Source organism: Pleurodeles waltl, chromosome 4_1 (genome assembly GCF_031143425.1).
Source record: "Pleurodeles waltl isolate 20211129_DDA chromosome 4_1, aPleWal1.hap1.20221129, whole genome shotgun sequence".
In the NCBI taxonomy this organism is placed as follows: domain Eukaryota; kingdom Metazoa; phylum Chordata; class Amphibia; order Caudata; family Salamandridae; genus Pleurodeles; species Pleurodeles waltl.
Window position 1 is genome coordinate 975,801,907 of NC_090442.1, and position 22,036 is coordinate 975,823,942.

General features: G+C 43.6%; 1 protein-coding gene across 4 annotated transcripts in view; it reads right to left on the minus strand.

Annotated features, from left to right (window-relative positions):
- GTSE1 (G2 and S-phase expressed 1) overlaps window positions 1-22,036 on the minus strand; it is a 123,470-nt gene that overhangs the window by 31,629 nt on the left and 69,805 nt on the right. For 2 of the 4 annotated variants that reach the window (XM_069229735.1, XM_069229734.1), the window contains 3 exons: window positions 7,560-7,626; window positions 5,631-5,879; window positions 941-1,109 (listed from right to left, as the gene is read on the minus strand). In XM_069229735.1, coding sequence (XP_069085836.1) covers window positions 941-1,109; window positions 5,631-5,879; window positions 7,560-7,626 — 485 coding nt within the window. Of the gene's footprint in view, window positions 1-940; window positions 1,110-4,910; window positions 5,023-5,630; window positions 5,880-7,559; window positions 7,627-22,036 lie in introns of those variants that run through there. The other 2 variants (XM_069229736.1, XR_011202373.1) reach the window with 2 other exon arrangements.

Consider the following 22,036-nt stretch of genomic DNA (forward strand, 5'->3'; position numbering starts at 1 on the left):
CCAATGAGTCCGAGTGGTTAAGAAATGTGTGCACTTTTTGTATTTTATTGTACCATTTACAAGGTCCTTCCTACCCCATTGTGGTTAGCAGAAATACATAGACAAGAATCAAGCTACACCACCAGGGAGTGTGCATTTGTTGAGATATGTGGGGGTGGAGCACCTACCGGTGCAATTTAGGAGGAGGTAGTACAAGAGTCTGGCACGTAAAATGTAACAGCACATAAATGCGGGTTATTATTTATGCTACTAGTCCAGTGTTAAATATGATGGTTTCTATTACGGTAAAGGGAGATCTACCTGGGTGGTCTGTTATAGGCTGCCAGTATTTTTTTTTGGGGGGACGCATATTTGCTATAATATTCTTGTCTATCAATGAAAGACAATGCAGAAGGAAGAGATACTTGTAAATCTTAGTTCTACGTCTTTTTAGAAATCTGGCCAAAGGCAGCACCAACCTTTAGCGCATCATCTAGTAGGCGCCTGTACAGGTCAGCCAAAAAGAAGCGACACAGAAGTACCTGCAGTTTCAAGGCGCAATTTTGTGTGTGTGGGGGGGGGGGGGGGGGGGGGGGGGGGAATAGATACTTCAATGAAAATGTGCAGTTTTGTTAAAGTGTATTTGGTTTATATGTTGTTCCCGAATCCCTGCCCCAGCTGTGATTATTCTTAATGTTTCCGTTATCACATTTCCAATGCAGCCACGTTGCATATGCTAAGAAATGCCACATGGATCACCAACCTTTTACAGTGTCATTTCGTAGCCAAAGTGTCTGGATGACATTTTACATGGATTAGAATGTAATACTTATTTTGATTCCTACTTTCAATATTTTGAGCAGGTCTTTCATTGCATGTCAGAATCTATCATTTTTGGCAGGCAAGTCAACAATCTGCATTCATACAAGCTTTTCCCACAACATTAAAATAGAATTCTTACCTCGTTGCTTTTATGGCATTCAGTTTGTGCTGCAACAGCGGTCTCACTTCTGTCTGGAGAGAAGTCTAGAGTAAATGGTAAAACCTTGGGGGAAGCTACCTCTCCTTCAGATGAAGATGATTTCGGATGAGAAGATTCTGGGGACTGCAAGTCCGCTGCCTGGTCGTTGCTGTAAAAGTCAGATTTAGCATTGCTTTAAACAAAAAAAACAAAAAAAATCCTTGCCTTTTTCAACACTACTCCCATTACATTTGCTTCTTTATTGATCTGGATAATGGTCCTGAGGAGGCCAGCGATTAGGTCATAATCGGCTGTACAGCACTTCAACACCACATGCAACAGGCTCACCAATGATTGCAGTTCAATCTATGTAGGAGCCACGTTGGATAACTAATGATTCAGGATAATCATTGGATACCCGAACAGAAATAAGCACTCCTATCACCATGTTTAAGGAATCGGAGGTACAGAGGGGAAAACATGAACGAAGAGACTCCGTAGGATAGAGAAATAGAGAAAAGAAAAAAAAAATCCCAGAGGTCCTTATGGCTTTCAGAAATTTAGTGGGTGAGCTCTAGCATTGATCAATGAGCAATCAGTAACTTTGGCCAAGTGGAGGCATAGAAATGTATGCAGCCAATTTCATCCCCAATGAATGCCCCTGTTGTCATGGCGATGCCTCCTCAGTCGTGCAATTATTTAACTGCTTTATTTATTGCACCGCTGAAGCAGTTCTTAAGATTTAAAATTTCAGTGGACCCCTCTTCTGAATCACTACTAGAAGCAGAGGACTGCAACCTAATACATTTCTACGATTTGAACTTCAAAGCCATACAGAAAAATATAGAAAAAACTTCTATCAAACAAATATACAAAATATGAAATGTTATTAAATTCGCAAGCAAAAAAAATATATTAAAGTCAAACTTAAATTTTAACAGGAAGGAAATTTTCAAAATGTGGTTTTACTTCTCAAAGGCAAAGCGATACACTGGACTTTACCACTATAACATCACCTTTTTTTCCCCTCTCTAATGCATGCTCTTTGATCTGCATATACGAGTGCTTTAGTTGAAGCCACCAATTGTTCATAATAGATTCTCTGCGCTGTACTTGAGATGCTCCCGCAAATCAAGATGATACCAACTTAAATGTAAGCTTCTAATTTCACACTCTTTCATATTTAAATTTTATATGTTTCTTTTGTGTCTATATATGCTTTATTAATCTGCTAATATTGGTCTACACAGTCACATACACCCCACCCCTTACACGGACATCAGATTATGAACTGCTAAACAACAGGATTGAAAGAACACTTTCTTACCATCTTTTGGATGGTTATGTGGCTACTCTATTTGTTGTGCAGTCACAGCGGTGTGTCGGTTGAGATGTCATCTAAGGGTAGTGAGTTTTGGTGTCATGCATGCATCCCCGAAAAAGTATGTCAAACTTGGAGTAGAAGCATGGAGTAACATCCGACACAAAAATCTGCTGTTGTGTTAAAAAGTCAGTACAAATTGTATGCTGAAAATACAGTGGTGTGCTGATTTTGGAAATCATTGGATTCCTGATGCCTCCCTTAAGTCCGGGTGGGTGTTTAATAATTGCCACTTGCATTTAACAATATTTAAAAATTAAAGGTGTAACTAATTCACCATTGCAACATTCCCTAGGAGGAGGAGGCTAATTGGTGGCAATAAGAAACAAGCACTTTACACAGCAGTACAATGCGGTACTCTCTGTAATACTGATCAAGGACACCTGGTGGGAAAGAAGAAACCAGGTAGAATTACATAACCTTCAGGTTTCAGATGTAAATATTTTAAAGTTTTTGTACCGTTCGTAAACGAACTAAATAACCTAAAGGCAGCTGGCAGAAATTTAGGGATTCCATGGAGTGTGAGGAGTTGTATCAAAATAATTGGGCCAGATTCCCATCTCCGCTGTCCACTGTTAAGTCTACAAAAAGTAATGATGGAATGCTTAAAATAAACTCAGCCGCTGGCATTTACTTGGGCAGCATCTTAATCCATTGTTGTTTGGCACACCAGGCCACTTCAGTTTGAGTTCGGCTACATGCAACTCAGTCTAGCCCCTGCTCCAAATGAACAGTCCATCCCAAACCGTGAAGTCACGTGCTCCCTGAACTGGAACACAAGCAACCCAGGACTGGTTTCACACTTGTTTTGGGCTCAACAGCCGTGAATAGCTTGGTCAAACTGACTGTATTCACCGGACCCACGTCTATGCATACCAACCCCACTTAGGGAGACGTACTAAAGTATACAAAAAAAATAAAGAAAAAGATGGAATGCTTAGGAACCTGCTGAAAATAGGAAACAGACAAATCATAACTCCACTATTATCTAGACTAGGTAAACATCACTTCTAAAGATGTCAAAGATGCCAAACACCTATGTGCCGGAGCAGATCATTAGTAACACAAGTATATAAGGAAGGGAAATTCCTTGCTTGGAAGTCTAAAGATAAGAGCCAAGGCAGAAACCCTGGATATGGGCGATCTGTCCAGTCAAACTTTGATGACCGGTCTTGCAAAAGTGGTAGTAGTATTACACCAATTCTATTCTAATCTTTAAACGTACCCGCATATACTTCGTATCACAAATGTACAAGTCTTTAATTTAAAATTTAAGCTTAAGATACCAAACAGGTATTTTAAAGCTTGTCTTTATGTCAAGTGCCACGTACGGATGGATTTAGTTCTGAAATGTATTAGAATTTGTTTTTAAAAATAAAAACATGTGAGTTTTTGATCACTCATCTTTATAAAATGTTATTTGGAATACCAGGAGCTCCCCGGATATGTTTAAAATCATTTGTTTTTTCTTGTGCCCTGCAAGAATCAGCCCACTCCGTTGATAAACACCAAGATAATTTTGATGAAGATTTTAGCTATCAGATTGGTTTCTGAAGACGGAAGCATGAAAGGTCACGATCACACTGGCTTTGTTTCAGAAAGAACATTAACAGCCCAAACATTTTCTTGTTGCAGCAATATCAAGTTTGTCGGAAAAAAAAAAAAAAATCTAATTTGGGCTGTTAATGGTTTTAGATGCCAAAAATACATTTGACTTGATAATGTGTCATTTTCTTTGAATGTCACTAATGACATACAAAATGAGGTTGGGTACTGCCTGAAATTAAGTTACATTACATCGTTTCTTTTTGAGGGTGTCTGGAGGTTTATCAACCAAGAAGGAGAATGGAATGAATAATATAGTTGAAAATATGACAGAAGCTAGTAAAATAACTGTATTTTTATGTAAATTCGCTCATCCTATTTCCCCCCCCCCACAAAATTAGATTGGTTGTTTTACACATCTGAAAAATGTCCATCTTTATCTCTATGAAACTGAGTTTACATCTGCTTTGTGAACTAAAAGTGCAATAGGGAAAACATTTTATTTCTACTGAATTAGTCTCTGAATAGGCAGTCCACCGGCTGTGTCTTGTATGAAGTACTCAGATTTGGTAGGATGGCAGCTAAGGTACAAATTGTTACAGTAGTTAAATTCTCAAGCTGGCCAGGTTCTCTAGTATCACGGGCTGGAAGTGGGTGGGAATGAACAGGAGTCTCTTAAGAGTTTGTTAGTAGAGCAACACCTACAGAAGATAATTCTAATATATAACCACCACACACTGCAAGGTGCTAGCTTCTATCAGTACATACCCCGGATCTTAGCCTATTATGTTGATACTTGTGGAACAGACACATTTCCTCTATTGTAAAGTCGGGTCCTGGCCAACGTTACAAAAGTCGCTGGCAGTTTTTTGGAGATGTTCTACTAATGACAGTCTAGCTTCTGGGATCTCTACAACGACCTGATCTCACCCATGTCCATCATAAAGAATATAAAAAAAGATTCCTAAAACAGATATAAAAAAAATATTATGCTGGAGTGGGTTTGCACAGGGAAATTAGAGCTGCTAGAACGGACACATTTCACACAACTTGAAATACTCTGAAAAGCAGAAACACTTACTAACAAGAACTATTCCACTTGGTAGGATCTATTGAGTTGCAAAAAGGTGTTCTATGTTGTTGCAGCAAAGCAGACCTTAAACAGGGAAAAACTGAACTACTAACACGGAAAAAACAGAACATATAGAAACGAACGCATGGAATGAACACAGCAGTCTGTATAGTTTTATTACAATGTACTGTAAATCATACACACTTTAAAAATATAAATACACTGACTCAAGATAAAAAATAAAAAAAAAACTTTGGGCATACAATGAACTATCACAGCAATATTAAAATAAACGCTATGCCAATCTGGAATAAACTAATACTGAAGTTCGTGGCTCACTGCCCATTCTTCATTTGAAACTTGACTTGCTAGAGGAGCATCCTGGCCTGTTATACTTTCTATTCACCTTAAACTAGAAGGTCGCAGGCAAGTAATATTTCATAAAAAAGCTGCATTTTGTGCAATGCAGGTGTTTAGTTTTGCTCACTAAATTATCACTTATGGTATACTAATAACATGCATCAAAAGGTCTTTAATTGTCACAGATGCCTTAAACTGTATTTTCAAGCACACACAAATGGAGGCAGCAGCAGACTAGATATAAACGTGCACAGGGTCTCAGGATTTCAAGATTCATCATAATGTACAGGTGTCATTTCATGTAGACGTATACTTAAACTGAAGCAGCTTACCCATCTTCTGATGCCTTGTTGGAGGATACCTTTGTGAGCTCGGGATCCAGAAGGTGTGGTGATGAAAATGATCTGGGCAGAGTTTTAGGCGTCATCGTTGGAATGGCAGACAATTTTCGGCCAAATGGAGTGGGTAATGCTGATGCACGTTTTGTACTGGAGAGAACGCACACCGCTCTTGCACTAACACTAGAATTTTGCTGTGTCCCAACCGATGATGGTCTAAGAGGGGTGCAAGCAGCAACACCACTACAAGAAAAATGTAGACGGTTTACTTCTAGTTCATGCAACGTGTTGTACAAGTAGCATAAGAGAAAGACGAACATCCCCTAAATAATCTCCGAACTCTTTACCCCTTTTCCTCTCAATTTACGAACAAAGAGCAGAAGCAATGTTAAATGTAGATTAAGACAGGCATGGGAGTCTGAGGTTTTACTACATTAATAACATAAGCAAAATGGCTTATTTGTAACAACTTGGGAGGCCTGTAAAGACAGTTGCATAAAGCAAGAACTATAGAAGATGCTAATTTGTGGTGCATTCGTGCACTTAGCTGCTTTCCTACTGCATTAGTTGGCACGATGGGATAAGAAAAGAAATCCATCTCCTGCTACTAGAACATTCTTTGAACATTGCATCACCAACTCAAAGATCACAGCCAGGATCAGGAGAAAGCTAACAAACCCAGGTATGCAGACGAAACCATGTGAACTACTGGCAGCCACAGAGAAGGACATGTAAACTGGGGTTGCAAAACTAACCTACCTACACTAAAAGGAGTAGGATGCACAATTAAACACAATAAGCTCATTTAGCCCAAATACCTGTATTGCTCTCACTGCCTGCTGTATTTCAGTGCAACACCACACATCTTGCAGGCCTGCCACAATTTCTACTAGTGGAAAGCTTGTGACAAAGAAGAGATTCAATAAGGGACTAGTTGCTTATTGGGTGACTTGCTTCTGGCTGGAGACCAAGAATGACCACATTTCAAGTAATGTCAATCTTCCTCTGTGGAATTGCCCCATGAATCAAAAATAAAGTACATGAATTTAAAAAAAAAAAAAAAAAAAAAAAAAAAAAAAAAAAAAAGAGACTGATCCCAATCTTTGGAAACTCAGACTCTTCATGGGACTAGAGGAGTGAGCCTAGAGCAAGAAGTAGCAAACACCCATATTAAGAAGTATGGTCCTTGGAACACTGGAACCACACATGGAGCTGTGTTCTACTAGTCAATAGTACGCCAGAAAAGATGAAGTCTACAATATTCCTCCAAAATAAAGTCCAAAACAAACCTCATAGGCAGGAGAGATAAAAGAATGCCAGTGCCACAAATGCTTTGCACCACCCCTTGCACTTGGAATGTGGTATAGACATGGCTGCAAAAGTTGAAAGCAGAGGAATCAAATGCAGAACTAAGCCTTTGGCAGGGTTTTGCCTAGTTTTTCACGTATGGGGAAAAATGGGTTACGTAGATGGAAAGAGTAGATTCGAAGATGTGAAGGATAGATGCATGGCCCTGTCCCTATGTAGAACAGTTGTAAGCACTGGGGGCTAACGTAGACCGAGTTCAAACTAAGTGAAAATCAAGGTACACTAAGGCAGAACCAGGATGCAAGTCAGTATCAGCAAAAAAGGAAGTTGCTACGATAACATATTTAGAGGCGTGGCATCTGCCATGCATTACATTCTGTTCATGTAGTCCTTCCGTATTGTGGTACTAACGTTGAATAAACTACACCACAAGGTGGGACAAAGGGATGAATGATTTGGCATCTGCACAAAAAGAACAATAAACTGCTCATTTCACAAAAGGATAACGTTCAAGAACTATGTTCTAGACAGGTTACACAAGAATTATTGAGGATCTATCAAAAGACTTAATTCTGGTTGTAAAATACACACTAATTAATCACATTTTACAGTTACCTTCCATTACCGGTCAGCAGCCTTTTTGGTTGCATTATTTTTGGCACCTGATTTTCAATCGCAGAAGCTAAAAAGCAAAATTAAAATGTGTGAGCAGGATTTTCATGTACTTGACACTCCTTTATTTTCATTTGTTGAGCAGATGAATGCATACTGGACGGAAAAAGTTAGACATGATCGTATAAGGGGGTTACATTCTAAAGAGAATATAGATGTGCAATATATCTGCTGTCTTCTACTCTTTTCCTCCATATTCATTTTCACTTATGTTATCGAAGCTAGGTGTGTGCCCCATTATCAGACAGATCTTCAGTAGCAAATAAAATCTGTGAACCCCTTTATTAGCCACTCCTAAACAAATGTCTCCCTATGCCCTCTCACTATGGCAGTGGCGGCTGGTGACATCTGAAGGAGGGAGGGGGGGGGGGGGGATGACAAAAGTTGGGCTGCCGACAATCATATTGAAGGAAATGCAGACACGGCTTTAAGTGGGACAAACAAAAGTGTGTGTTGGGGGCGGGGGGGGGGGCTCTAAAAAGGTCATCACTTAACATGTTAACTACATTTCTGTGATTCCCATAGTTTGTCACCCAACCAGTATTTTGGTTTCTCTCTAAACTTTCCATTATGGCATCCAAATATATAACAAGTGACAAATAGTTATTGCCAGGACTACTGACTTTGTCAATGGTTGTTAGTGGTTTAAGATAAATGAGTAAAAACAATGATTTTGTTGTAAATAATATTGACAATGTTCTAACTCTGAAATTGAGAGACAATTAAATATTATTTAGGCCTGTGGAAGGAGTACTTGTCTTCAGTTATGTAAATTTTTTTAAGACATGTATGCCCTCTCTCTCCACATCTCGTCCACCTGGTTATCTTAACCCTCATCTTTCTGTTTCAGCACCCTCTTTTCACTCTCTCCAGAATGTACTTCCTCACATCTCCTTCACTGCCCTCAAACATACACTGCACTCAAATGTACTATTTTCGTTTACTTTGTCGATATTTTGATAACTGTGTACCCCAGTACCAAATCACACTGAATTTCAACTAACTTGAATACATGACTATTGCTCTGTGTGCTGTGCAGAGGCCAGCCCACGTACAGCAACTGAGAAATTTACACTACTTTCAGCCTCAGCACCAGAGCTCTCAATCACAGTCAAACACCCGTCGCAACTCAGTTCAAAGTATGCACTATACAAGAGTATTTAGGAAAGAAAAAAAAAATACAGAAAAAAAAAAAAAACATGATGGAAATGGCTAACAATCTTAGGAAACGCAACATTAAGTTAAATATGTGAAATACATATAGGCACTAAATCGCTGACATGCATTACCTTAAGTTTAACATTCATTGTTCGGAAATCAGTGTTCCTGCATTAATGTTCAGGGCATGAATACAGGGCCTGACAAGGACCCGTTTCAATGTCTGTGTTAATGTCATAACAGACAGCTCCCCTAGAATTATCCGACCACAGATATCTAGCAGGCCACAGTGTCCAACTGTCTTTATAATATGTCCAGAGAGGGTATAAAATATTCTAGAACCACTGTGACAATCAATCTAACTTAACCCAGACATTAATAAGCACCAAGAACGCATGCAAGCATTCTCATAGCATGTAATGTTTTTTGACGTTTTTCTGGTACTCTACAAATCAGGATACTACATTCACATATTTCTTACTTTGTGCTTGAGGTGTCAAAGCCGAGGATATTTAGATCAGTTTCTTCAAGGAGCAAAAGCCCTGCAAAGCTTTTGGATCAGCTTTACAAGGGAACAAATACAGCAGCTCCACTTCTAAAGGGGCCAGTGACCACCATCACCCTGAACAAGGCACCAAACCGCGCTAACACCCAATCGTAGCATGTGCCGAATGCAACAAATGGGATCTACGTCTGTGAATTACGACTCCCATCATGCAGGGAGCCCGCCTGCGACACTTGAAACTGATGTCGGTAGCGTCACTAGCCTGAAATGGGTATCACCAAGGCCACTCAGTTTTTTTCTGTAAAATAACAGATGTGCCACGTGAACTAATTTTGTTTTTAACTCAAAAATCAACTCACTTAAAAGGTGGTCACATGTTCAAACATAGTGGAAGGCTTTTTCGCAAAGGTTAACTGGTCATCTTCCAGTTGCTTATTCCTTCTCTTTAGTTGTTAAACTGGTATTAATGAGGTGAAATATTCGCACAGACAGTATTAACATTTGTGCAAAAAGTAAATAATGTGCTAATACTATCAAAAAATGTGCAGGACTATGCTGCATAAGGTGCATTTTCTTGCTGCATAATTTAGTCCGCTGTGGTGCATAAACCAGTGTCCCTAGATTTCAGTGAAGGGGTTTAGATAGTCAAGTTGTGTCTCACATCGCAGCTCCGGCTCTTTGTTCATATCGAGGCAGAGCAGGTACCCCATAGATAAGCTGCCCAGACTGAATAGATCGATTTATTGAGCGATAGATCCGAGATCGTAGCGCTAAAAGCAACGAATACAATATTTTTTGAAGAAAAATGTACACATTTCAGAGTGGCACAGCCCGCGAGGCTTAAAGCAGAAACAGTCAATGCAATAAGCCGCAATAGTTCCATAGGGCTCCATAGCCAATTCAAACTCACCCCACCACCCCACGTAATCCATCTTTCCATGATTTTATTTAAGTCTTCCTTGTAAAAGACTAGTTTTACTGGAAGGTTAAAGCGCACAAAAAAAAGAAAGTCACGGAAGTGAAAATGATATATAAAGCTGTATTACACTGTTTAGGGCAATTTGTGCAAGTCAGTAATCCATACGCATACCCTACTCCATAACAGGAACACAATGACGGGCGTAGGTAATTAATGCCAGGGACAGAATACAAATGAATAACGAAACCCATCTCACATCATGAACTTGTAAAGTTGTAAATCATACAGCATGTAATATACAATGACAAACTAGTACTTTATATTTATCCAAAAATATATTTTATTCTACCTTCAGCGTAATATTATTCATAGGACTCAAAGACAAGATATCAGAAGACTATGGCTACTTAGCAGCAAGGCTATGCCAAACCAGAGGATTCACCTGTGTTGTACACAAGCCATGCTGTCAAACCACCTCCAGGTTCCGAGGACTGGCCAGATGCACTCCAACTTGTAACACAGGCTGTGCTACTTTGAGAGTTTAAGACTTCTATCTAGTCCTCCTACCAGGCGAGGCTATACAACTCTAGGGCACCCACAACTCAAAGGGTCTTTAGTCAGGGTTCGTTTCATTTCTTGGCATTTTCTTACACTTTGTACCTGTCCATGTGTGATGATCAAGACCATTGTGTCGGCCTCATCCACCTCCCCTGTACAGTGCATACAGCAATCTCCACTTGAAAGCGGCCTATGATTGCAAGCAGAGAACAGAGTTGCCTCAGCAACATGGACGAGCGCTGGTTGGGACTTGTGCAGAGGACACTGGTAACAATCAGAGTCACAGAGGTCCAAAAGAATCCATCCCCAGTCACTCCACCCAAATAATCAGACGCCCTTGAAGCAGGGTCCATTGGCAAAGTTGTCCAATGGGGTACGAGAGCTGCAATCCAGGGTCCATGTACCAGAATCCCCCAAGTAGCAGCACAATTTCTGCAGGTACGATCAGTTCAAGTTCATAGACACTTTTAGAAGTTTAGCACTAATGCCACTATTCATGTTAAAGACCCACAGCACATGCTGTGCTCACAGGAATTAGTGTACATTTGTCTAGTCGCAAGCTAAAGGGATCTCATTTTTGATACTGCACTCCAGAAAATCTCTGGGCCTTCCGAGTAACGCGCCAGGTGCTGCTCAAGCAGGCACTGAAGTGCAACACGATTCACCAAAGCCTAAGCCGACGCTGTTCTTTACAGCAGTCAATGCTGGATGCTCTTGCTTCCTTGCACAGCTCTTCCTTTCTTCAGGCAGCTGGAATGCGGACTGATCTCCTAGGCAACACATTGCATTGGGGACACCGTTACCTTCTCCAACTCCGTGATAAAGTCTTTCTTCAAGCCTGTTCATAGTAGTTCTCCTAACAAGATTGATGCAGGAATTCAGGTCACATAACTGACGTGAGAGGGTAGCTAGTTTCCAAAAAGCACGAGCTGTGAACCTGAGAACTTTTCTGTAGCGTATTGCTGTGGACTCCCTGGAACCAGGCAGTGAGAAATTCCCAGAACATTATGGTTATACTTTGTAGACTTAAAACATTTATATCAGCAGCCAGACTCTTTGGTTGTGTGGTTTCAGGATAGTGGGTTTCACTTCGCAACGTTATATTTTGCAATATTGCAGACATGAGTGGAGTCATATGTTCAATCAGGACGTTGCAAGACAATTGCCACAGAATGGGCTGGGCTTACATACAAACCCCATCTGTAAATACTTCTAGGCAAGCGCAGAGGTTGTCTTTCCTCTCCCTCCTTCTTTGCACAGGGCCAAGGTCTACCTCAAAGGCCTGCTGGAATGTTTTAGGACCATCTTCATTCTAAATCCCAAGCCAAGCGAGATATCAGTCTTCCTTTCGGTGAAAAACTCAACAGAGGAATCGAAAAAACTCCTATGCACTGTCGGACACTCCATACTCACATTTGTACTCTCTAGATGTGTTGTAGAGTATGTTCCAACATGCAAGGAAAGAAGGACTCTTAAAAAGGGGCCAGAAAAAACATTTATTCAGCACAAGAGGACAAAAAGCCACTTTCCCTAAGTAGGTAACTTGGGGAAAAAGCCTGTCCACATGAACAAGATCATCGTCTACCAGCATTGCCAGTGTTGTCAAGTCTCGGAGAACAGCAGACACTCCAAATCAATACAGGGGAGTACTCTGTGCCCCTTCAGGGCACCGAGCCCTGCTCTAGGTTTCAGACCACTGCCACAGACCCTTCACATACACACATTTTCCTGTGCGCCACAGCAAAATTGCAACACGTTTTTGAATCCTGCTTTGGTGAGGTTGGAGCAGGACTGTGTGCTCCTTTGATCCATGCAAGGGACATTCCCTTCACAAGTCTGTTCTGATTCAGAAATTATCTGAATGTAATGGAAGTCATTTAGCTAGCTTTCCTACAACCGGTATGGTGAATTATTCGACATTAGGATTGCGATTACAGAATGGGAACACCGTCATAGTATGTGCCAGACCCCCTATTATATTGAATGTGATGCCGCAGGGCAGCCATGGAGTCGGGCTGTGCATTCAGTGAAAAAGATTGGCTGCTTCTCAGCCGCTCTGGCGGCAGCTACCTGCACTTTAAAGAAGGGTCAGATATCCTCCTGCTTGCTGGTGCAGTGAGTGAATGCATCTGACTGAAGGCACGTATTTGGGGGACTAAAGAACCCCCAGTTGCCCTCTCACGAGGTCCGCCCTTAGATTGCCACCTAACAATGTACCACCTTTTTGTGACATTGTCAGTGGGAATCCTAAGTGCCTGTAAGCCTCTGCACCCGCGTCGAGCCGCAGAGGTAAAGTGATTCCTTCATTAGCATGGGCCCTCACATGGGAATGAGGAAATACATTTTCAAGATAGTATTACAGAATGGGCTGCAGAAACGTCTACCACCACTTCTGTAATACCACAGTGCCCCACAGGTGCGCACGCCTGTTCTGAGCCCCCCCCCCCCCCTCAAGTACACTGCATAATACAGCACCAGGAAGCAGTCACCAGAAAAGAAAGTTAGCCGGTTCCAGTGCTGAGGCAGTAACAATCTGCAATGGTCTGATCAAACAAGGTATTATTTAGAGCTGGACAATATAAAGGCAGAGTAGGCTTGGGGGAAGACTGACCGGCCTCTTTCACGTGTCCAAAATGGATGAGGAAAGGTTCATTTTTATATCTGCACACGGAATAGTAATACTTGCCAGTATCATTCTCAGGTGTGCACTGCAACCAAGTTTCCTAAAACTTTCGGATCAGACTAGTTCCTCGCCAAGTATAAAGTCTTAGCAAAAAATACATTTAAAGTAATTTAAAGTAACATGAAGCTATTGGTGTATTGGTCCTGATGAGAACCAGACATCCCTGTGTAGGTCTGGAACGCCGTCAACACTTGACTAGACAGGCATCTGTGGTGTTTTTTTCCAGCTAGGGTAATAACCCATATGACCATTTATAACTAACAAATTGTGGCTAATATTGTGTATCAGTACACCCATTTACTTCACAATACTGTACATTTCTTTTTTGCCTTCGTTTTGGTTTGTTTCACTTGGAGTGCAGTTATCACTATTTCACCTTTTCACAACTGAAAAAGCATTATTTTTCCATGGCATTAATGAATAAACACTTAGTTTGCTTCTTGTGTTAGAATGCAAATGTGTGCTCAAGTGGTCCGTCCTTATCCTCGCTCACATCCCTCAGAGCAGATGGAAAACCTTCAGATCCAAACTTACCATGAGGAACTGCAGAATATTTATATGACGGGCAGACACTTGTGCCCAAACAGTGAACGGTAGCGGAGTAAGAGCCAAGTCCTCTGATATTAGCTGATCCCTTTTTTTTTTTTTGAAGTGCCTAGTAGTCTCTGTAAAGAATTTGTACTTTGTGATCTGTAGTAGGGAATTTGCTGTAAAATGGGGCAGAAAAGCCTCAGCCACTACAGGATTTAAATGGGCCTAAGGGTGCGGATAGCCTCCCCACCTTTCCTACAACTGCCTTTAATGAGGAGCACGATTCGACTGTGAAGTGAGGTAATCAGGCAGTCTGCTAGTTTTAATTGTTTGAAGGTCATCGTTAAAGTACTTGCCAAATTGAAGATCTGCCAAAGGGCTTGTTCACAATCCGTTTTAATCTGATTCAGCAACCACGTCTGTGGATCTCTTGAGACTTTGTACTTTGTTATTTTTTTTAAAGTTTTGCAGTGTTACATGAAGTAGTCCAACTATAATGGGGGTGAAGGCTGAGGAGCCTTATGTGCTCTGTGTAGAGCCAAGAACTGCAGAGGTAGTGGGCCATGGATGTTGACACCTGGCTGCAACAATGGCCTCTCTTGTAGTTCAAGCATGCATTATTGGCATAACAGTTTATTTGGTTAGAAGAATGCAGAAGTCGGCAAGAGGTTGGTTGTTCCACAAGATGAACCATGGACATACAAGGTTGAGAAGTTTTTATTGCGAAATACCCATTTTTTCCTGTGATCAATGCCTTTAAACTTTGCAATTATGATCAATCTGTTTTTAAGCTTAGTCAATTGGTTTCTCAATAACAATGAGAGAAAGGGATACTGAGCCCTTGGGCACACCTTAATCCGTTGAGAAAAATGCAGCCTTCTATTTGTACTTCTTTTGCTGCTCCTCTCCTTTGGGACTCCTCCAAACCCTACACTGGCAGAAGCAGAGCAATATAAACTAAGGCAATTAAATAGCTGGCAAGGATTTGGTAAAAGACGAGGAGCCTTTTTGGCATATGACAACTAGTTAAGTGTCATTCACAGCCAGATAGTTAACTAAAGTGATAGACAAGAATCTAGAAGTATGCTTTGAAGGCATCAACAAGAACTTGTTGATGAAGTGATCAGTAGTGGCACTGAAGGCTACTCATTATGCATCATCTGAGCTGAAATAGTGTTCCAATTTCCTCAACAAGAACCACATGAAGTTCCTTCATTTTTCTGATTTACAGAATAAGACTCCTCCTCAGATATCTTCGCTTATATTGCAAAATAAAGTCTGCAGTCCCTTTCCACTATTTGAGTAAATAAATGCACTACAACTGAGCTGCCAACAGTTGTTTTATTAATTTGGTGGGACTGTCAGTAACAGATTGGTTTTCCACATGTCCAATTTCCCAAAGGACAAGAAGAGAAATATCCCTCTCAGTGAGCGTGGATAGACGGTCCCAGGAAGAACGAGAAAGTCTTATTGGTAGACTTTTGCAACAACTGTTCAGAGAATAACCCCTCAGCATCATCACCTGCCACTGTTGTGCTACAAAACTTGAATCTATGGAAGCCTCTGTGGGCAAAGGAGCTCAAAGCCACTCCAGCCCATTTGATAAAGATTTGGTCAAACAACGTTGATGGCAGAAGCAAAGCCTAAGGGCTCTGGAGACAAAATGCCAGTGCAGAGACTCCCCTGCAAGGGCCCTGAGAGGCTCACCAAGCCTAAATAGCACAAAAGGTGGTTGTTTTTCTGGATGAATGCGCCACTGAGAGGGCACAGAGCCCCAGAGAGAAATCTGAAAGAAGGCGAAAACGGCAGGTCAATAGCACAATCTATACATGTCAGCTCAAATCAAGAGGGACAATGCAAAGGTGGACATGGCCTCACAGGGCCACGCCGGGATTGATACCAACCTGCCCAAATCACACCTAGGTCAATGGAAGATAAAAGCATCCAGAACCCGGTTTAGAGATACCTATGAAAAACACAACCTCCATACACTGACTGGTACAGAATGATTTCATCATCACCTCTTACTGCCGTCATTTGTCATGGCATGCGGACATGGAGCTCAGATCACAAAGCACGATCTGTACCCACACAATGAAACTATCTGTGCTAAGATGGCTTTTAAAGACTAAAGACTGGTTGTAGTCCTGGTGGAAGACTGGTCTTACGGTCTTGGGGCGAGGTGGGCAGAGAAGAATGTCAGGGGTCAGTTTGAACATACTAGTAGCTTTCCTATTGGACTGCGGGTTTTATCTTACATTTTGGTAAGGAGGGTAATCTTACAGTGCTAAGTGCATCTGCTCGAAAAAAGAAATTAGAAATCACTGACATAATCAATGCCAGATCAAAAGTTTATAAAATGGAATGTACAAAGCAAGGCCCCCAAAATACAAATAGCCTTCCTAAAAGGTGACCTGTAACTCGGGGGGGGGGGGGGGGGGGGGGGGGAGAAGAGGTATTATAGCTAGGTTCCACAGGTGACAAAACAGATAGGCGGCACTTCAATAGAGTATGTGACTTAAATCTAGACAGGTCCAATCCTTCCTTGCCAATATCCCCAGTGACCAGGACGTTGTAGACCTGGAGATTCAGTGAAAAGCTGGAACTAGTAGAACCAGGCACTACAACGCCCTAGTAGCAGGGAATACTCCTACTCAATGTTCCTGGACTTATCCATGCGCTTATTTAAACTGCCCATCACACTGTTACAGGACTAGAACAAGCGGGCTGCCTCGGACCTTAATCTTCAACTGAAAGGGCAGACCTGGGACCTTATACAGCTAGTATACCAACATGAAAACTACAGCGCCTGATCCATGTTCCAGGCCCAGATTAGGCAGGAATCCAACATTCCCCAGAAACTGAGGATACTGAAAAGGATGCAATTAAACAGTGATGTGCATTTAAGGTGGTAATCAGAGGTCACAGCATCAAGACCTTGTACAGGATAGAAAGCAGTCTCACTAGAGATGCACGCTCTGGAGACTCAACTTCGAGACTTTGAGTGCGACATAGTAAGGGATGCAAGAATGAAAGAATATATAAAATCAAGGAGCATAGTGCCATTCTGATGGGGAAACTACACTGCTTTGACCACAAGACATACATGACTAAGGGTGGGATGTGGGTGGGTGTTAGGGGCGTGCGTGGACAACCAAGCATGGCGTAGGACTTACTCCCAAGCACTCCGGCTGCCCAGGGCCCATCCAACACTATCCTGCCCACCATTCGCCGCCTCAGGCCCGACAAATGCACAGCCCTAGTGGCCTTAGTGCTTAGATGCTCCTGGAGCCCAAATTAAGAGCATTCCGGTGCCTGGCAGACTCAAAGGCACCCAAGGCCCTGGTGGTGTGGTGACCCAAAAGGGCAGCCACCACATAAGGGGACCAGCATAGGAAAGCATTGGTGGGCCGGCTGCGGTGACAAGGACAAGGGGGTAGATCACCCCCGCCAAAGAGTGGGCTGACGGTCCCCCTGACCCCCAGTGAGGGCCGAACAGAGCAGCAAGGAGAGGAGAGGATGCCTGCATGAGGCGAATAGGCAGCGGTGGGGGCTTGCTGGACCCGCCAATGTAGAGCACGTGCTGCGGTGTAGTGGGCCGCAATTGGCAGCCGGGGCCTGCTGTGGACATGGTGACTGCAGGGAGCGTTGTGCAATTTGGGGGGGGGGGGTGAGGGGGGGGGGGGGGGGGGGGGGAGTGGAGTCAGAGGCTAATATCCATGTTGCCCGGAGAACCTGGTCTGGAACTCTATGCTACAGGACATTTTACAAGCTATCACAGCCTCACACGAAGCACTTAAGACAAAGATCAATACCCTTGGCACAAACTTGGGCCTACTGCGGGAGGACCATTGGCGCCTCAAAGAAAGAGTAACGCCTCGGAGAGATAGTGCAGAACTAATGCCCTCCTTATGCTCAACGACTAGACAGATGAGCACCATGGAGACATGCCTAAAGCACTTGGAGGTAAGGGCAGAAGATGCGGAAAATCGAGCTTGTTGTAACAAGCAGAGGGACCAGACATGGTGACATTCTTAGAACGATGGCTCTGTACAGAAGTAGCCTCCGAGGGAATGGTCCCCTTTCTTCTTCCTGGAGTGCACCCAGAGTGCCAGCTAGACTGTCTCCTCTGGGGGGATGGCGGGCCTGCGCACCCCATAGTAGCCAGGCTGCTTTATTATAAAGACTGGGACCACCTCCTAAAAAGGGATGGTTACGAGTGGATAACACTAGTTTCATGCTCTTTCCTGCGAAATGCAGCACCAGAGAGCCTCTCTTACGGAAGTGGGGGGGGGGGGGGGTGGGAGGGGATCAGGCAACTGAAAGTGTGGTATAACCTACTCGATGCAATTACTGGCCCGCATATGAGTAGTCACTGTGAAAGGCATGAAAGTTTCAGTCACTGGCGGACACCTGGGCATGGATAGAGGTACAACCCAGTGCCAGGTCCAGTGGAGTGTTCAGGCCAAGACCCGGTAAACACAAGGCACAGGGCCACCCCAACAATGCCCGGAACTTCCACAGTGATCCATCGCCAAAGAAAAAAACTACAGGAAAGAGAGTTGTTGAGGCAGTGGCCTCAATCAGCAGCACAGGCTATGGGCGGTCCTCCCCTCTTGGGAGACTGGATGGAGAGGAGACTGACTCAGATCCTACCTCCTCCATATCGGAGGTACCAAGCATTGTAGCACCCAGGGTGATGCCCAGAATGGTTGATGACTTGATGAGGATGCCCGGGAGGGAGCAGATTAAGCCAGGCGAGTGGTGATGACACTTTGCTCCACGGGGGCTACTGGAAACATAGTGCAACTCCATATCCTATGCAAGTCAGCGGGGAACTGGGCAGCCTGGACAGAGGAACAGACTACTTAATTTCACCCCCCCCCCCCCCCCCAAAAAAGAAAAACTGGCTGAAAAGTTAATATTGCATGAATGTTTTGAACAGTAATCTCCAGCCCTCTGGTCAGGGAGTTGGGAAATGTTTTATGTTATCAGTTTTCGGTTCTATGCAGAGGACCTACCAGAGTCTGAACCTACTATTCATATCTATGTGCACTGGTACCATGCAGCCCCTAGAGTACAAGTGATATTACCTTGGGAAGACCACTCCATAGCTAACAAAACCCCATGGCGGTCCAAGCATCTTATAACTTAATATCTTGGAATGTAAGAATGTACATACCATGGCCAAAATGTATAGTGTTGTCACACCTGGTTCCACTGGGCATGCATATAGTATTCCTCCAAGATTCCCCTACTTGGCTGTGAGTTGGGTAAGCATTACAACAGAGATGGAGGGGGCAGCTTTCCTTTATCACTTTTTCTGCTTAAGTTAGGGGTGTGATGATCTGGATCAGAGCAGGAGTTCTACTCCAATACATACACTCAACTGTTGACCCAGAGGGGAGATTAGTAGCATTGCATGGCAGAATCAACGGGAGGGATAGCCACATAGTGAACGCATATGGCCCCAATACAGATCAGTCAGCATTCCTAAGAAGCATAAGCTGACTATCACTTTATCCGACATGACAGTCCATTGTGGACAGGGACTTTAATTGCATAAGTGACCCTACGCTTGACCGTTCCCACCTCCCACTTCAGGACTCTCCTGTAAGTCGATCTGTTCGGGTCTTTACACCGTGGCAACAGCATTGGAACCTCAGACTCCTGGTGTGTTAGGAACCCCCAGAGATTTTTCCTTTTACGCCCCTTTACAAGAATTACATGTGCCGCTCTACATGTTCCGAAGCACAGCAGATGTACATCCCCGAGTCCGTAATATAGAATATTTAACCTGCATGATATCCAATCACAACCAGATCCTTTTACGCCTCAATTGGGATATATTGCACCCCACCCACACATCCTCCCCCCGCCCAAGATCCCCATCTAGCAACTGAAGCCTGAGGCTCTAGAGTACTCAATTCGTAGAGGCCATTCGGGTGCGCATTCAGGATTACTTCGCCATGAATACTGGATGGCCTCCTCCCCGTTGGTGGAGTGGGATGCGTTCAAGACAGTGATTTGAGGCAGTAGTGTGGCGGAGTAGATTGGTATCTGCGGAATGCTGCTCCGCGAACTCACTGATGTGGAATGGACATTTCCAGAGGCAGAACTAGCCCGCCCTGAGCACCCAGAATCCCATCTAGTGCTACTTGAGACCAAAGAGAAGGGGGCAGAGCACACAGAGACAGACTGCTCATACGACTACCGCACATACACGGATCACACGCAGAGTGAGATCGCTCCAGCTGCCTCTTAGCATGGCTCACCAACCCTACCAATAGAGGCTCAAACCATGGTGGAGCTTATCTCTAAGGAGGGAGCCACTCTATACTCCCAGACTGATAAAGGATTGCGTTATTCAGTACTACTAAGTACATGTACACCGACAAAATCTCTCAGACCTCCATGACTATTATAAAAACGGACCTCCCTCGGCTGTTCCACGTTAAAGTTGAGGAACTTGAGGTGGCATCACATAGAAGGAAGTACGAGAAGGAATCAAGGTTTTGGCGCGGGGCAAGGTACCAGTTTCTGATGGACTGCTGAGCTATATAAAAGACAGCTAAGGAGATAGGGAGATTGCCACAAACTACCAAGGAGGCACTGGTAGTGCCCCTCCTAAAACCTGGAAAGCCAGCAACTGATTTTAAAGCCTACCGCCTGCTGTCTATCTAAGATCCTAAGTAAAATACTAGCAAACAGATTACTCCCGCCATCAACCAAGATAATTCACATGGACAAGCAGCCATGGGAAACCATAAGTGTGTTGATACGGGTGCTGAAAACAGACTTTTGGAAAACACTCCCCCCACCCTCTCGGTGGCGGGTCACGTAGCCATTCTAAAAATGATAGTCCTACCCAGACTCTTGTACTTCTTTGGAACGCTCAGTCTTTACAGGGCTGGACTCCATCATAACATCCTTCCTCTGGGAGATGGACGCTGCAGTGTGGCCATGGCTGCGATGTGGAATCCCACTGAGAGGGGTGGGATAGCAGTCCCAGACTTTGAATCCTACTATTTGCCAGCCCAATTACAGTGATACACAGTGGATGGCAGGTAGGCAGGCCCCGGACAGACTTATGGCGCCCACAGTACCACAATTGGAAGACTTTGCACGAACCTTGCTCAGAATCAGGCATTCCCTAAATGCTCAAGGTTATTCTGAGGTGTAGGGCTTGCTGTCTACAGAAAACTAAACGGGTCCCATACACCCTGGACCTTCCCCACAGGCTCCTACATTTTATTCCTCACAGCGGTAACTGGAGGGGGCTGCAAGAATGGGTGGATGCGGGGGATCATCACGGTGGCCGCCATTTATAAGAACTCAGTAATATGCCCTTTTGAGGATCTGCAAGCAAACAGACTTTGATTTGCCTCAGGGTCACTTCTTAGTATATGGGTCTGTGCCAGCGGCTATACGCCGATACTGGTGGTCAGGTGGTGCCAAATCAAAAGGTCCTGAGCTGTCGTTAGGCAACTTTGTTGGCAGGCACCTTCAAAGCCATCAACTCCCTCTACCGCTCATTGCAGACAGATACTCTACACCCATTGGACGCATTAAGGGCACGAAGAGAGCGAGATTTTGGAATCCCTATCCTGGATGCAGCCTGGGAGTCCATTGCAGAGCGCACCTAAAGGTTTCTAGAAATGCACACTTCAAACTAATAAATCTCTATATTCTCCATAAAGCTTACCGCACCCAAGACACAATTAATAGACATTCTGGAATAGCAGATGCCTCATGCCCCAGATGTAGTGAAGTGGGAACGAACTTTATTCACATGCTATTGGCGTGCCCCAGACTATCCAACTATTGGGAAGGGGTTACAGGTACACTAGCAGATGTAACAGACACGGAGATCCCCTTATCCCCTGGCCACTGCCTGCTACACTGGCCAAAAGAGATAAGCTGGCAGTGGAAGGATCTGGTGGGACTGACTGACGACCTGGCACACAGAATTAGTCAAATGAACTGACTGCGAGGGAACGCACATTCGGAGCGAGGCATTCTGTGGAACCGGTACATCGAATACTGTTCTCTCTTCACAGGAGACC